The sequence below is a fragment of the Mesoplodon mirus genome (assembly GCF_964341445.2).
Source record: "Mesoplodon mirus genome assembly, chromosome: 1".
Taxonomy (NCBI): Eukaryota; Metazoa; Chordata; class Mammalia; order Artiodactyla; family Ziphiidae; genus Mesoplodon; species Mesoplodon mirus.
Window position 1 is genome coordinate 45,572,785 of NC_138976.1, and position 16,373 is coordinate 45,589,157.

The 16,373-nt window shown below is 48.6% G+C and overlaps 2 protein-coding genes across 2 annotated transcripts in view; one reads left to right on the top strand and one right to left on the bottom strand.

Moving 5' to 3' along the window:
- The window catches only part of LOC309799521 (uncharacterized protein), a 121,869-nt gene that overhangs the window by 93,286 nt on the left and 12,210 nt on the right, over window positions 1–16,373 (bottom strand). The window lies entirely within an intron of this gene.
- CCL19 (C-C motif chemokine ligand 19) lies at window positions 11,742–14,143 on the top strand. The gene is made up of 4 exons (XM_082621051.1): window positions 11,742–12,540; window positions 13,216–13,342; window positions 13,570–13,663; window positions 13,754–14,143. The coding sequence occupies exons 1-4, from the start codon at window positions 12,303–12,305 to the stop codon at window positions 13,772–13,774; spliced, it is 480 nt and encodes a 159-aa protein (XP_082477177.1). The 5' UTR covers window positions 11,742–12,302; the 3' UTR covers window positions 13,775–14,143.

The following is a 16,373-nucleotide window of genomic DNA, read 5'->3' on the forward strand; positions in this document are numbered from 1 at the left end:
GCATAAAATGAAATTATAAACTTGGAGGACTTCCAAACTGATGCTCATGCATACAGTAAAAAGAAATATTTTACTGAATACTAGTCTGCCAGTGTTCAACAGTAAGACAATTAATGGCTTTTACTAGAAATGTGAAAAGAAAAAAATTCCAAACATCAGTCATCCCCCAAATTTACAAAACCATCATCCTACAAACATGAAAACTCATTGTAACCCCTGGAATTTCCTTTAACAGCAATTACTATCTTCTAACAATGTCACCCTCAGTGCCATTCAGAAAATTACTAATACCATGTTTTCAAATGATTTTAGCACTATCTCTTCCATGAAATGATAACACACACACACAAACTTACAAAATGGTGGACCAGCTTCCTCTTGTCAGTGTTGCTTCAAAGTCTGAAGCCTTCTGCTTCCCCTGGCTCACTCCTTCTTTGTAAATCCTTTAAGGGCCTCTTTGACACAAATGTAAAGGATGGAAGGGGCTAGTAAGAGCTCCCAGAATTACAGCTAATAGAAATGTCTTAACAACCTCAGTCATATGAACTGGAAACTAATTCCAAACTGAGCAACCAGATTTCTTAACACTCCTCTCCCTCCATGTTACCTGGGCCACACTTTCGCTAGCCACTATTTCATTCTTTACTCATCAGTCATTAGAGGGACATGATCACCAATGACAGGATCTTTCTTTTGACATCTTCAAAAATGGGGTACTATGGGGCTACCAGCACAGCACCACTGACATATTTGGCATCTTCTGCCCAGCTTTATGGCACAGGAAGATCAGGAGGACTGGGTCTATACTTGCTATTTATGAAAGCTCAAAATTAATTTGTTTCCTAGCTTTAATCATTTACCTGTGAAAATGTCTTCAGCTTCAACTGACCTCTTTTGTGAAGTTCTTTTTCTTTGCATGTCCAGGTGTTATTTATCCTTGTATCTGGGGACAAAGTGATGCTATTTTGTTAAAAATCATCAATGTATCCTTCCTTTGCCATCAATCTTGACCAATGAATTACCACCTTTATGGATGTTGAAATTGCCAAGCCTTTTTCTAATGCCTATATCTGGTATTCTTCTAGCGGTGGCTATTCTGCAGTTCCCCTACAGAGATTGTGTTAGCTATGTCAGGAAGCTGAAAACTTCATTTTCTTCAAGAAAATCCATTTCCCAGTTGGTGGCAAACTCCCAGGGAAACTCTGCTGCCATGTTCTTGAAGACTTTTGCTTTAGAGTCCTGGATTGTGCTAATAATAAATTTCAATCTAATATTAAATGAATAACCGAACTCCACCTGTGATTACCTGAGCAGCCGGCGCCAATTTCGGTTCAGAATACCCACAGCGGACGGGATGTTAAACTCCACTTGGCCTCATTGCCCGGCTCCGCCACTAGGAGGCAGCATCGTCGTCGCGGTCCTCGGTTCTCCAAAGGCAAACAGGCTTGTGGGTTGAACACTACTGTTCTCATTTCCTTCATCTTTCTGGGATTCCCCCCCCCCTTTATTATTTGTCCTCAAATGTGTCTCATGCTAGGCCAGGGGTCTAGAATTTTCCCATGTCCACTGATGAGCAAGACAAACTCGTTTTCCGCCCCTGTCCAGGTGAAAGCACTTCATCCCCCGTCACCGAGCATCGCGCCGGGCACACAGTTAGGCTTTCAATAAACCTTGAAAGCCTATGGTTTCAACCTAAAGGTTGAAAGAAACCTCTCTTAGAGTTGGCACCGTAATTACGTGGTTTAAGGAATCAAACGGGTGCGGGTTATTTATGCTGCGAAGGAAGTCCCGGAGGTACTGTGAACTTCCTTCAGCCTTTACGACAGACATTGCTTCCTGTCTTCCACGTTGGGCGCCCTGGCCTCAGGATAAGTTGGGAATACTTGGGGTGGGGAAGACAAATACTCACGGGAAAACACCGGCCTCCGGCCGCCCATGCGTCCCAGCCTGCCCAGCCGAGTACCCGCAGATTTAAGGGCCCGAGTGGCAGAGATTTGGCGGGACAGCCGCTGTGCTCGGCCCGGGGTAATCGCCGCCCGGGGGCTTCCCGGGCCCACGCCGACCCCAGGTCCTGGGGCTGCGGGTCCCACCCGCAGCCCGAGTCTCCCTTCTGCACGTTCCGCCCGTGTGCCGGGACCCGCGCGCTGGGACCCGGGGCCGGACCCTCGGCCTCGGGACCAGGGGGGGCCTGGAGCGGGGACAGCACCAGAGGCCGTGCCAGGCCCACGGACTTTGGGCCCAACGCCCTTCTCAGTCTCTCTGAGCAGCCCGCCGGGTCGGGCCCGCACCCCGCCCTTGCTAGAGCATCCCCCACCCGCCAGCGCCCACCCACCCCTCAGTCAGAGCGGCGCCCACTCCAGAGCCTCCCTTCCCAGGCTGGTGCGCCCTCTGCAGGTCTGGGAGGGGAGACACATCAGGCGCAGACGTGGACACAGAGCCACAGCGCTCTCTCTCTCTCTCTCTCTCTCTCTCTCTCTCTCACACACACACACACACACACACACACACGGATGACGGGCACACCAGTCACGCTCAGCCCCACGGACACAGCTTCTGATACGCACATTCATCCATCCAACAAACATTTATTAAGCATCTAATCGAGATGCCCTCCACAATCATTTACTCCCCGGTACTCCCACTCCTACCACGGCCTTGGTTGACTTTCCCGGCCTCGCTGCTGCCTTACCTGCCTCAATGGCTAAAGTGCCCTCCACCCAAGATCTCCGACCCCTGGGGCATGGATTTGATCAGACCAGGGAGCATGAAGGCTGAGCGGGCTCCTTGGGAGAGTGTGGTGCCAAGATGAGCTGAACTGCCTTGAGCTGGGAGATTTGTCCAAAGCTCACACTGAACCAGGAACCCCACGAAGGCCACGTGGCTGAGAAGAGGGTGAACTAGGTAAAGCAGGTAGCACACTGAGGGCTCTGTGGGTGTGGTCAGAAACTGTTTCAAACCCACCTCCCTGGTCTCCACCACCCCACCACTGGATCATTTAAACCAGTGGCTGGGGAGTTGGTGCCTTAAACCTTCCATGCATAGAGCCTATGCCCTCCCCCTTTTTGCCATGATAGAAGGTACCATCAGAACACCTGACGGCTGTCACCTTCCCCGATTCCTCTTCTTCTCCCTGATCTGTCAGTGTTAGGGAGCTCCAGGCCTTGGAACTTGACCCCTTCTATCTACACTCACTCCCTTGATGACCTCATTGTCTTATGGTTTTAAATACCATCCATATGCTCCCAAATTTTTATCTTCAGCTAGAATCTCTGGCCTGAACTCTAGACTCATACTACCAACTACGTACTTAACATCTCCACTTACATGTCCAAAATGCAGCTTCATCTTAAAAAGTCAAAACAAGGCTCCTGGAGGGAGAGATAAATTAGGAGTTTGGGATTAAAATATATATGCTACTATATATAAAATAGATAACTAACAAGAACCTGTATAGCACAGGGAACTATACTCAATAGCTTGTAATAACCTATAATGGAACAGAATCTAAAAAAGACCAGCAGGACCAGTAGTCCCCTGTATATATACAACTGAATCACTTTGCTGTATACCTGAGACTAACACAGCATTCTAAATCAACTATATCTCAATAAAAATTGTAAAAAAACAAGGTTCCTGACCGTCTCACAAACCCATTCCTCTACAGTCGTCCACATCTTGGTAAATATAACTCCAACAATCACACTGCTCAAGCCAAAAACATTGAAGTATTTTCTCTGTCTCTCTTTCTCTTCTTTCTCTCATATCCTATGCTGAACCCCTCAGCAGAGCCCACTGGCTCTACATTCAAAACATTTCCAGAATCTGACCACTTCTCACCAACTCTCAGCAACCTCATGTCCTCCCTGGATTATTGCAGTTGCCTCCAAGCTGGTCTCCAGGCTTCCATTTTTGCACCACTTTGGCCTATCTTCCATCCGACAGCCACAGGGAGCCTTTAACACATGCCAGATCATGTCACTGTTCAAAACCCTCCAAAGGTTCCTCAACTCATTCAGAGTAGAAATAAACCCTGCAGTGGCCTACAAAGCCCTACACTATCTGGCCCATGTTGTTATCTGATTGTCTCTCCTACCACTCTACCCTTTGCTACTTCCCTCCCGTAACACTGGCCTCCTTTCTATTCCTCAAATACACTTTTGCCTCAAGACCTTCATACTTGCTATTTTCTCGTCTAAAGCATCTTCCCCAGATCTCCACATGGCTCTCCCCCTCACGTTCTTCAGATCAGCTCTCTGCTCAAAGGTAATCAGACAAGACTTCCATTACCACCCTCCCCAATACTCCCTATCCCTCTAGCCTTCTTTATTTTTCTTCATAGCACTTACTGCCATCTGGCATACTATTTTTTTTTCTTGTTTGCTTATTGCCTGTCTCCTTGATAAGAATAAAAACTCCAGGGACTTCCCTGGTGGTCCAGTGGGTAAGACTCCATGCTCCCAATGCAGGGGGCCTGGGTTCGACCCCTGGTCCGGGAACTAGATCCCGCATGCATGCCTCAACTAAGAAGTCCAAATGCCGCAACTAAGAAGCCCGCATGCCACAACTAAAAGATACCACATGCAGCAATGAAGATCCCACGTGCCACAACTAAGACCCAGCTCAACCTAAATAATAAATATTTTTTTTAAATGGAATAAAAACTCTGCAAGAGCAGGAATGTCTTTCTGTTTCGTTTACTGCTGTGTCCCAGTGCCAAGAACAGTGTCTGGAACATAGGACGCCCTCAATAAATATTTATTGAATGAATGTGGTGTAAATCCCTTGTTTATTATTATTTCATTATTTCACCCTTTGCTGCTGATTCTCAGGATATTTCCCAACAGGCATTCCAAGAAGACAGTATTGAAATTTATTTGAAACCTTTACGCCAGCTCTGCACTATATTCTTGTATCATATAAGATCTTGGAGGGAAACAAATGGCATGACCCAAAAGTCTTAATAGAAAAGAATTTAGTGAAGACTCAATTTACAGAGGTGAGGGCAGGGTTGTTGTGGGCAGCCACTGCACATGAATTTGTATAGCTCCAAACTTCAGGCTATCTCTCCTTCTGGACAAAGCAGACATTAAATGTATTGCCTGAAGTTCTGCCCACTGAGAGGACTTCCCTTCACCACTGTCTTTCAGGGCCACACCTGAATGTAAGCAACCGTCTACTTTTGACTGATGCCAGCATACCTTAGGGACCCATCTGAAAATCAAGACCATACACTTCCTCTCTCTGTTAACTGTTTATAGAAAACTTCTCCATGAAGGCATAAGTACGATCAGAAGAAGAAGCAGAAAACAATAAAAGTAGGAATCTGAGTCACCACCCCACGCTTTTACTCATGCCTTCTGAAATTTCTAAGGCCTGGTCTCAAATGTACAATGTTCCTTCGACAGTGGAACACCGGCCACGCACATCCGACTATATGACTTGCTATAGATAACGCCCTAGGTTGCGTTGTCACTGGGTGATCTATAGTCTGAGTTTTAAACCAGGGCCCAGTGGCAAATCAGGACTGATTTTCAAAGAGTAAATAATCGTTAGCAGAAGAGGTAAGTCCTTACTCCAACACCCTAAGGGTCTTTCCTGTAATGCTCCTTCTGGGGCTCCTGTCGCACCCTTCTCTGCCACAGACAATCTGAAATTCCCTGGATTTATGAGTCATAAGGCCCAAGTAGACAGGCAACTTTTCCCCAGAGCCTAGACCTGCTGCAGACCCCTTCCTTGCTCTGGGCCTCATTCGAAACTGTCAGCTTTATGCCATATCCAACAAATATTTTGCTGTACTACACCTAACTATGATGTATGTTGCCTCCAAAATCCAAATAGCTCTTTAAGCATTGTGCCTCTTCACGGTAAATGTGCAACATTCCCCAGATCACTGTTTTTCAGCTTCTCCCTACCTCTAATAGCCTAGAAACTTTACCTATGTTGTAGGATCCTGAATTTTTGGAAGATTTCTTTCTCTCCCTCTGACATACATAGGTCTTACTGAGGCATTTAGGGCAACTGCTATTTCTTGTGTGCCAGTAAACATAATGTCATCAGTTTAACGGACTACTTTGATATCCTGTGAGATATCCAGATTATCTTATGATAATCAGAGCAGGAAAGCTGATAATATCCCTGAGGTAAAACAGTGAAGGTGTATTTCTGTCATTATAGTTGAAAATGAATGGATTTCAATGGTCTTTAAGTGACTGGTACAGAAAGAAGGCACGTGCTAGATTATTAGCTGTAATATGCTGTACCAAGGGCTGAAGCATCTTTAAGTCTTTGAAGGTGCTCTCTTCTATGCACATTCTCTAGCAACAAAGCATTGCTTTAAGTTTACTATTGTAGGGGGGAACATGGTGGGGCAGGCACAGTTCAAAGGACTTCCACTTGGCCCTTCCTACCATAATTTTCCTCACTCCTTGGTCAAGGAACCAGTGTGGAGACCTTGCTAATTACTAAGTATAGTTATTCCCACTATACATTCTGAAACTAGAGAAACAACCACTGGATAGGTCTTACAGATTCACTGTGAGATGGACCTGAACCAAGATCGTTCTACCACCTGAACTCCATAAACCCTTACTCTGACTAGTGGACCACAATGGGGTTTGGGGTCCCCAAGACTAGTATTAACATGAGACAGTATCTAATAATCCCCCAAAGATCTGAATATTTTCTGTTCACCATTCATAGTCACCCTGGCAAACGGCTACAGATCTCTCTAGGGAAGGCTTAGAGAAATGATTCTCGATTAGCATACATCAAAATCACCAGAAAGGCTTGTTAAACTACAGATGGCTAGGCCACTCCCAGAGTTTCTGATTCAATGGAGTTGAGGCAGAGCCCGAGAATTTGCATTTCTACCAAGTTCCCGGCTGATGCTGATGCTGCTGGTCCAGGGACCACACCTTGAGAACAACTGACTAGAAGAAAGATGTATAGAGTCCACCTGTGAAAAGACTCAAGCCTTCCCACGCCCCCACCAACCAATCAAGGGGCTTCAGGTCTGGGGAACTGATTTAAGTCAAGGAAATGGGTAAACACTGTAAATCCCCAATACAATTTGAATCAAGTTTCTCCCTACCAGGCCTAGACATTTTACACTTATATGTGTCAGTAAGTTGTCCATCTATTTCATTCCTAGGAAAACTATGATCAATTAGCTACCACCACAGATCCTTATGGGCAAAGCACAATGATTGCCACTTGTCCCTGCAGCTTATTTAGTAATTTCATTCATCTTATTGATCAGAAGGTGAGCATCTAGACTCTACCACTCAAAGATTCCATTATTCTCCTTGAAATGAGATTGCCCAGTCCCAAGAGAACATCTCCCATCCTCATCTCCTGCCTACTAAAGAAACCACTACAGGGCTTCCCTGGTGACGCAGTGGTTAAGAATCCGCCTACCAATGAAGGGGACACGGGTTCGAGCCCTGGTGCGGGAAGATCCCACATGTCGCGGAGCAACCAAGTCCATGCGCCACAACTACTGAGCCTGTGCTCTAGAGCCCGCGAGCCACAACTACTGAAGCCCACGCGCCTAGAGCTCGTGCTCCACAGCAAGAGAAGCCACCGCAACGAGAAGCTCCTGCACCGCAACGAAGAGCAGCCCCCACCCGCCGCAACTAGAGAAAGCCCGCACGCAGCAACAAAGACCCAACACAGCCAAAAATAAATTTTAAAAAATAAATAAATTTATTTTTTTTAAAAAAAGAAACCACTACATTGCTTTTCATAGTTAGTGTTCTCATCACCAGTGCTTTTCTCATGGCCTTGGAGAAGGAATTATCTTCCTGGACCCTTCAGAGTTAGTGGTTGCACATAAGAGGGGCCTCCAACATTCCTATCTCTGTAACCTTTGCACTCTTTCCTCTGTTTTGCTACTCAAGGTATATTCTGAGGACCAGCAGCATTAGCATCACTTAGAAGTTTGTTAGAAACACGACATCTTGGACTTCACCCAGACTTACTTAATCAGAATCTGCAGTTTCATGAGACCCCCCAGTGAATCGTATGCACCTCAGATTCTGAGGAAGACTGTTCTACAATATGCCAGTGAGGTTCTAGCACCCCAACCTCATTGATCATAGGCCACTGTTGAGTCCAGGCTTCCAGTAACCAACTCAACAGATTATTAACACCATTCCCAGGTGCTCAGCTAATACAGTAATGCCCAAATCCTGGATAAGGGCATACATATCAATAAATTTGTCCTCACTGGTCCCCAAGATTCTCCCAATACAGTTGACAAGTTCTTGCAACTCCTTCAGTGTACACGCTATTGTTCTTGGAGCATATCTTGTACATTCCCATCCAGGCTATGTTAGAATCAAACTCGCACTATGGGCCTGGAGGCTATGAAGGGTGGTGAGGGTGGGTCCTGAAGAGGACCCCTGCATGCCTTTTGCCAGGGAGTTATTAAAAACATTTTTTAATGAATGGGAAGGCTGGATCATTCACGGTTTGCAGGGGGAGGAGTGTTCTTCTGCCAGCAAGGAAGGTTTAAGGGAATTTAAAGGTCCAAAATTCTCAGCTTTGTTCATCTCTGCCTAAATGTCCCTATTCCAAGTCTCAGAGTCCTTCTCCTTCCCAAGAGTGCGCTTATTCTAGTATTAGGAATATGGTGGGGTTGTGCATTTACCCGGGGTTGCAACACTACCACACATACAATCAGTTTTGGGGCTTGATCCATAGCCATATCTGCCATGTGGCTATGGATCACATACATTAAAGATGACTTAAGAATTCCATAGTGAAGGGGGATAAATTAGGGGGAGAGGGATAAATTAGGAGCTTGGGATTAACAGATACACACTACTATGTATAGAATAAATAAACAACAAGGACCTACTGTAGAGCACAGGGAACTATATTCAATACCTTGTAATAACCTATAATGGAAAAGAATCTGAAAGAGAATAGATATATAGATATATATGTAACTGAATCACTTTGCCGTACAACAGAAACTAACACAACATTGTAAATCAACTGTACTTCAATTTTTAAAAATTCCATAGTTTTCTGAATCTCTACCCATAACTTGAATTAGAATTTCATGTTCTTAAACTTCTCTTTTTCTTATGTAATTGTGCCAGCACAACCAGAAACAGGCAGCCCACCCAACCATGTATGTAATGACCATTTGAAATCACCATTTGTGGCCATAGCAATTAAGTACCTGGGGCATTTTATCTCCTAATGTCTTTCCCTCCATCAGCATCCTACACTGCACCTCACTTAGTGATAGTCGTAAGTGATGGTGATGCTTCTTCATGTTCTGGATTACTTGTGTCCTCTTTCCCCATGCAAGGAGGTTTGTGCACTCAGCAAATATATGAGCAACGCAATCCCAGGATCCCATTTTGGAAATCTATTTCCTGGGATGTCTTCTGGTACCATTTACTGTATCAGTTAGGAACCTGGCAGGAAACAGATGGCACACTCAAAAAAAGTCTAACCAGAAAGATTTTAATAAAGGGGCTATTTAAGAGGTGGGGGTCAAGATTCAGGAACCAACATGGAAGAGTGAGGCACTCAGGGTTCAGCAATAGTGGGAAACCATTACTATACCAAGGCCTGAAGAGGCCAGACGAAGGAACAGTGTTTCCGAAGCCTCAGAGATAAACCCACGGAGATGAGGCAGCCCAAAAGAATCTAACTGTAGATCAGTGGTTCTTAAACTTCAGCATGTATCAGAGCCATCAAGGGTGTGTTAAAATATGGATTGCTCCAGTAGCTCTGGAGTAGGACCTGAGAATTTACATTTCTAACAGGCTCCCAGGTGATGGTGATGCTGATGCTGCTGTCTGAAGACCACTCTTTTTTAAAAATTAATTAGTTAATTAATTAATTAATTAATTAATTAATTTTTTTTTAGCTGCGTTGGGTCTTCGTTGCTGCGCGCGGGCTTTTCTCTAGTTGCAGTGTGCGGGGGCTACTCTTCGTTGCAGCACGTGGGCTTATTGCGGTGGCTTCTCTTGTTGCAGAGCATGGGCTCTAGGTGCGCAGGCTTCAGTAGCTGTGGCATGTGGGCTCAGTAGTTGTGGCTCGTGGGCTCTAGAGCATGGGCTCAGTAGTTGTGGCGCACGGCCTTAGTGGCTCCACAGCATGTGGGATCTTGCCGGACCAGGGCTCGAACCTGTGTCCCCTGCATTGGCAGGCGGATTCTTAACCACTGCGCCACCAGGGAAGCCCCCGAAGAACAACTCTTTAAGGACAACTGCCACAGAGTAAATTATTCACTGTCAGAACTATAGCAGGATGAAGGATTGGGAGAATAAATACCCCAACTCCTCTCTCCTACCACTGATCTCCTGCTGCTGCCTCCCACGGCCAAGCCCAAACAGAAGCTAAAGGATAAGGGATCCTGAGTAATACTGTCTGTAGAGGTCACCCTTCTAGAGAACAGAGCAGGGCAGAGAAGAGTGGAGAATGGACAGGGGTGGGGCAACAGAGAATAAGCAGAACCACCATAAAGAGAAGGATCCATGGAAAGATGGAGAGATAGATGCACTGACAGACATCTGAATAAAAGGATAGAATAATAATAATGGTTAATATTGAGTGTTTATTGTGTACCAGCCTCTAAACTAAGGGTTTTGCTCAGATTACCTCATTTAATCCTAAGAATTAAAAGCTATTACCATTCCTCTTTTACAGATAAGGACACTAAGACACAGAAACTAGATACTTTGCACATGGTCACACGGCTAGCAAGTAATGTAATCTAAATCCCAACCTAGGCATGCTATGTGTAGAGCCTCACTCCCCTGTGCTGTTCTGTAATCAATGGCAGACAGGCAGTGTGGGATGGTAGGAAAAGAGTGTAAATCTTCAAGATGCCTCGGCTCAAGACACTTATTTGCTTTGTGACCTTGTGCTCTGAGCCTCATTCCTTATGTGTTAAAAGAGATAATAATATGATAATAATAAAAACTACTTCCTAGGGTTTCCCTGGTGGAGCAGTGGTTAAGAATCTGCCTGCCAATGCAGGGGACAAGGCTTTGAGCCCTGGACCGGGAAGATCCCACATGCCGCGGAGCAACTAAGCCCGTGCGCCACAACTACTGAACCTGCGCTCTAGAGCCCACGAGCCACAAGTACCGAAGCCCGCGCACCTATGCTCTGCAACAAGAGAAGCCTCCGCAATGAGAAGCCCGCGCACAGCAACAAAGACCCAACGCAGCCAAAAATAAATAAATAAATAAATTTTTAAAACTACTTCTTAGTTTTTTGGGGAAAGCTAAGCAAGATAACAGTGGTCAAGTCCTTGGTATGAAGTCTAGCACCTAGTAAACAATCAGAAATACTATTACTACTATTATTATTAATGGATGGAAAGAAAAATAAGTCAGAAACTTATGAGTGAAACACTCTCCCATCGAAAAGAGGGTTCAGAGCTTGGGTAGGGATGGGTGAATAGGTGTCCCACATATTAATTTCTCTTCTGAGGACTTCTCTTCTGATCTATCTCCGGTTTTTCTCATAAGGATGGGAAATCACTTGTCCCCTCCCCCATCTGTCTAGAAATTTGGGGATTTGTGTGAATATGAGCTGGCCAGCCCCCTTTCCTTAGAAATCCCCTCTTGGTTTCCAGGATCCAGAGGAAGGGAAAGATGAAGGGAGTTATGCCAGGCCAGGCTCCCTCCAGCTGTTCTGTTGACCCAGGTGTTGGGCATGTGAAAATGAGAACTCTAGAAAGGGACAGTGCCGCTGAGTCAGGAGGTTGAATCCCAGAGGCCTGAGATGTGGGAAGAGGTGGTGGGCCTCCTTCCAAGGAACATTCCTTCTCAACTCTGCTTGTCCCAAGGGAGAGAATGGTTCCCAGACCATGGATGGGCAGGCACTGTAATGACCTGGGGAGGCTACCCCAGGCTCCACGGTTGTTCTGAGGGCACCAGGGAGTCTTCTTCATCATCACCAGCGAGAAGAATCACAGAGAAGAGAGTGAGGATAAGGGAGAAACCTAGGGAAGGGCACGCAGCTCCTCACTCGGGCCCCTCCATCCTAACCATCACCTCTAGAGGCCAGCCCTGTGGCTGATGACACAAATGCCACCAGGGGGGTGATAGTGCAGACTCTCTCTCTGGAGCTGACCGCACAAGGTCCCCTTCTCTTGGCCAGACTGCAGGCTGCTTAGGTTCTTAGAGCTGAAGCCAAGGAAAGCAGAAGAGAAGAAAAGAGGGAGGGCAGGGTCAGTTTCCGTCAGAAAGAGGGGGGCAGAGGGGAATCCACGGAACGGACTTGAAGGGGAATTTCTGAGCAGAGAAAGTGAAAGTTCCGGGCCATAAATGGGTGGCAGTGGTAGCTTCCTCCAGCTTCGTCCACTTTCACGTTCCCAGACCCCTTCACACCCCGCACTTCCCAGCACTCTCACCCACTCCCAGCCAGGCCTCGGCTTCACACAGACTCTGCCCAGATTCGCTCACGCTCACAGCTTGCTGGCAGTCAGTCTCCACTCATCCTCCATGGCATCCCATGCAGCTGCACTACTAACCCTCAGCCTGCTGATGCTCTGGACCTCCTCTGGTAAGGCTGAGGGGAGGCTTAGGGTGGGGGGCAAGTAGCAGGGGTGTCTAGGGCTCAGACTGCTTGACGCTGGACGTGAGGGACTCTGTGAGTTAGGATTGCATGTTTCAGTGAACCTGGGTTGTGCCCCGTGTGTGCGCCTGTGAGTGGCGGTGTACCTGGGCTCCTGAATTCCAATGTGTATCTGTCTCTTGGTGTATCCAGGGCCTATGACTAGCCCCGTCTCTTCAGGCTCTTTTCCTGCTGCCTCTGTTTCCCAGGCGGGAGAGAACAGTGTATACTGTTAAGGTGGAGGGAATGGGAGGTACTGGTCTAAGAAGGGTCAAAAAATTTAACAACTCCTATGTTCTGTTAATGCCACCCTCCTGTTACCCACCCCACCCCGTTCCCTACCCCACATCCTTCCCCCCACTGACACTGTAACCAGCGTGAACTCTTCATTTGTGGGGAAGTTGAAAAGACTTGGGAGAGAAGTTGGGGTGATCAGGGCAGCAGGAGGGCATTTGTGGGGCTCAGGACAGCGGTCGTTTGCCGAACTGCTTAGAAGTGCTTCAATATATTTAGCGAATATCAGGTCTAGCTGCCGCCACACACAGACAGGCATCCTTAATGCCAGTGAGGGCTGTGGCCTCCGTTCCTCAGTGTCCCTGTGTCCTGACACTAATCCTACCCCAGCTCTGGGAGATGCCAACGACGCTGAAGACTGCTGCCTGTCTGTGACCCAGCGCCCCTTCCCTGGATTCCTGGTGCGAGCCTATCGCTACCTGCTCATCAACAATGGCTGCAGGGTGCCTGCCGTTGTGTGAGTTGCGGGACAAGCCTGACTAACCTCACCTCCCCCATCAGCCCCTGGGGAAACCCACCCCCACCTTCTTATCTCTCTTCTCCTTGCCAAGCCCAACCTCTGCAAGGAAGCCCCTGAAACAGGCTCCCGGGTGTGGTCCCCAGCCGCTGCCCCTCACACCAGGGCCTTCCAGGAAGCTGGGTTCCAGGGCTCTATTTTCTCTGACCTCTGACCTCTGTCTCCAGGTTCACCACGCTGAGAGGTTACCAGCTCTGTGCACCCCCAGACCAGCCCTGGGTGGGCCGCATCATCCGGAGACTGCAGAAGAACTCAGCCAAGGCAAGCCTGGCCCTCCCCAGCCCTGCCTCCTCCCTCCAAGCCCCTGCCCAAGACCCCAGCCCATGACCTTGCCTCTCCTTCCTCCCCCAGGGAAAGCGCTACAGCAGGTAGCCCATGATAGCCCCAGAGGGAGCCCTGTGTCTGAGGGAAAGAATGTGAATCACTGAAGCCCTGGGGAACCGAGGACCAGAAGGGAGGACCAGGCCTCCTGCTCCCCTGCACCAGAACTGACCCAGCTGGGGTGGGGCAGGAGTGTGAGTGTGAGTGTGGATGAGTGTGGTGGAAGCACAACTTCTCCATGCCCAGACTGCAGTGTTTCCAATAAAGCCCAGCTTGTACCCACAAATCCGTCTGTCTGCTGTCTCTTTGCTGTCTGTCCAGGAGGACTGTGATGGGAAGGGGGAGGTGGAATGGCCGGGTTAGTTTCCACCCTGCAGCCCAAGCAACGTCCTCATCGACCTCCACCTAATATGCTGTGTTCTTAGGATCAGCTCCCATGATCAAGGCCCCACATCATGTCTCCTCACAGCCCTATTGCACACTCCACGGCTCAGCAACACTAAACCTGTGCCCGTCCCCTGAATGACCCAAACTCTCTCAGGCCTCTGAGTTTTTGCCCTCCAGGACAGGTGCTCAAGCATCCAGGTGTCTCAGGGATCTGGTATCACTGGGGGCGGGGAAGGGAGTTGTTGGGAACCAGCTCTCATGGCTGGGGAGGGCCAGGAGGCCCAACTCTGTTGCCTGGGGGGAAAGAACCCATCCACCCAAGCCATGCCCTCTGTCTGGAACTCTTCTCTCTCTTCTGCCTGCCTGGCTTCCCATCTGGGTCTGGATGACTCCTCCTCCAGGAAGCCTTCCCTGACTCCACGCTGGGTTAGGCAGCCTCCCTCCCTCCCAAGCTCCCAGGGCCCTCTGCCCCTCTCCTCTTGCAGCACTCAAGATGCTGAGTTGTAATTGTTAGTTTGTCAGCCTTCCTGCACAGGGATCTTGTCTATGTTGGTTTCCATTGTCTCCCTCGTATGAAGTACACGGCTTGGCACAAGGTAGTCACTCAATAAATATTTGTCTTGAGAGCAGATAAATATATAAGAAAAGGGTCAGCAGCCAGAGGTGAGGGCCCATCTGTCCATATAGAATCTGACCTCCAGGCCAGCCCTCTTCTCTCGCCCAGTCACTCTGGGCCAGGGCCAGCCCCATCTGGGTCCACGTGGCAATCCTGGGGCCATGCTTCTCAGGGATACTGACAGACATACCTGGGAGCCAGAGGTCAGAGTGGGAGAGGAAGGAAAAAGGAACAGCCAGAGAGCTGGGGAGATTCAGCATGGGGGGACCCCCACCACCTCATAACCACATGGGCTCCAGGGCCAAGGCAACACTGAGACCAGAGGAGTCACAGGGAAGGAGTCTCAGCTCTGGGAGACAAAAGCCCTCGACTCTTGGGACATCTCACAAGACTGCTCTGGGAGGAATGAACTCCTCGCGTTCGGGAAGTCCTCTGGGAAAGCTGGCTGGTTGCCCAACTATGGCCCCTAAGGGCCTGTCCAGCTGGGAGCAGCAAGTCTGTGCCCCTGGGGTTGGGATGACAGCTAGTACACCAGACTGAGCATCCTCACCTGGGAACAGGGGCCACCACTACACCATATACCTTATCTGGTAACAAAAGCAGGCCTGGGCAGGCTTGGGCAAACTTGGAAGGGAAGCAGCAGTGACGGTTTGTGCCAACCCGTCCTCACTGAGCTGAGAGCATGGCAGCTTCTTCCTCACCTCTGCTCCTAGGACGAGGTGTCCAGAACCTCAGATAAATCAGGTCTTGGAGTCACAGGAGTGGGTGGAATGGGGATAGTTTGCAAGAACAACTGGTATAGCCAGGAAATTTGGCTCCGCTACCTGGGGGAAATTACCTATCCATTCATGCATGCATGCAGCCATCCATCTAGCTGTCTCTGCATCCATTAGACCTCAGCCATCCATCCACCCACCCCCCACCAACTCATCCATCCATTAAGTGAGCCAACCATGGAGTTCCAGAGTTCACAGCTGTGGACACTCTTTGGACCTGTGCCCTGCACCACAGCAGGCAGAGGACAAACACAGGTGTGAGGGGGGTGTACATCCCCTCAAATCCTTCTGGGTCCCCAGTGAAACCAAGCAAAGTTCAGCCTGCCACAGAGGCAGACACAAACCCACCCTCTGGACGCTTTCAGAAACACACAGATGGAGGAGAGGAGGTGAGGGTGGGAGCCCTGAGTAGGTGCTACCAGGAGAGAGGCACCTGGACACCACCTCCCTGACACTGCCACAGGTGGGGGGTGGGCAGGGATGCAGGAACAGGTCATGAGCTCAATGCCCGGTCCGCAATCCCCCAATCCTGTTTCTGCCCCTGACTGTGCAACTCTGGGGAAGTCCCTTCCTCACTGACCCCTCCAAGACCTTACTTCCCCCATCTGTCAGGTGGGGGATGGGGGGCTTCATTTTTAAGGGTCCCTCCAAACAAAGACTTAATTCCTAAATCTTTGGGTCTTAGGCTAACCCTCTCCAGCATTCACACAGTCTCCCCAAAGTCATGCACATTCAGAAAGGTCCCTGGTGGCACAGTGGTTAAGAATCCGTCTGCCAATGCAGGGGACACAGGTTTGAGCCCTGGTCCGGGAAGATCCCACATGCCGCCGAGCAACTAAGTCTGTGTGCCACAACTACTGAGCCCGCGCTC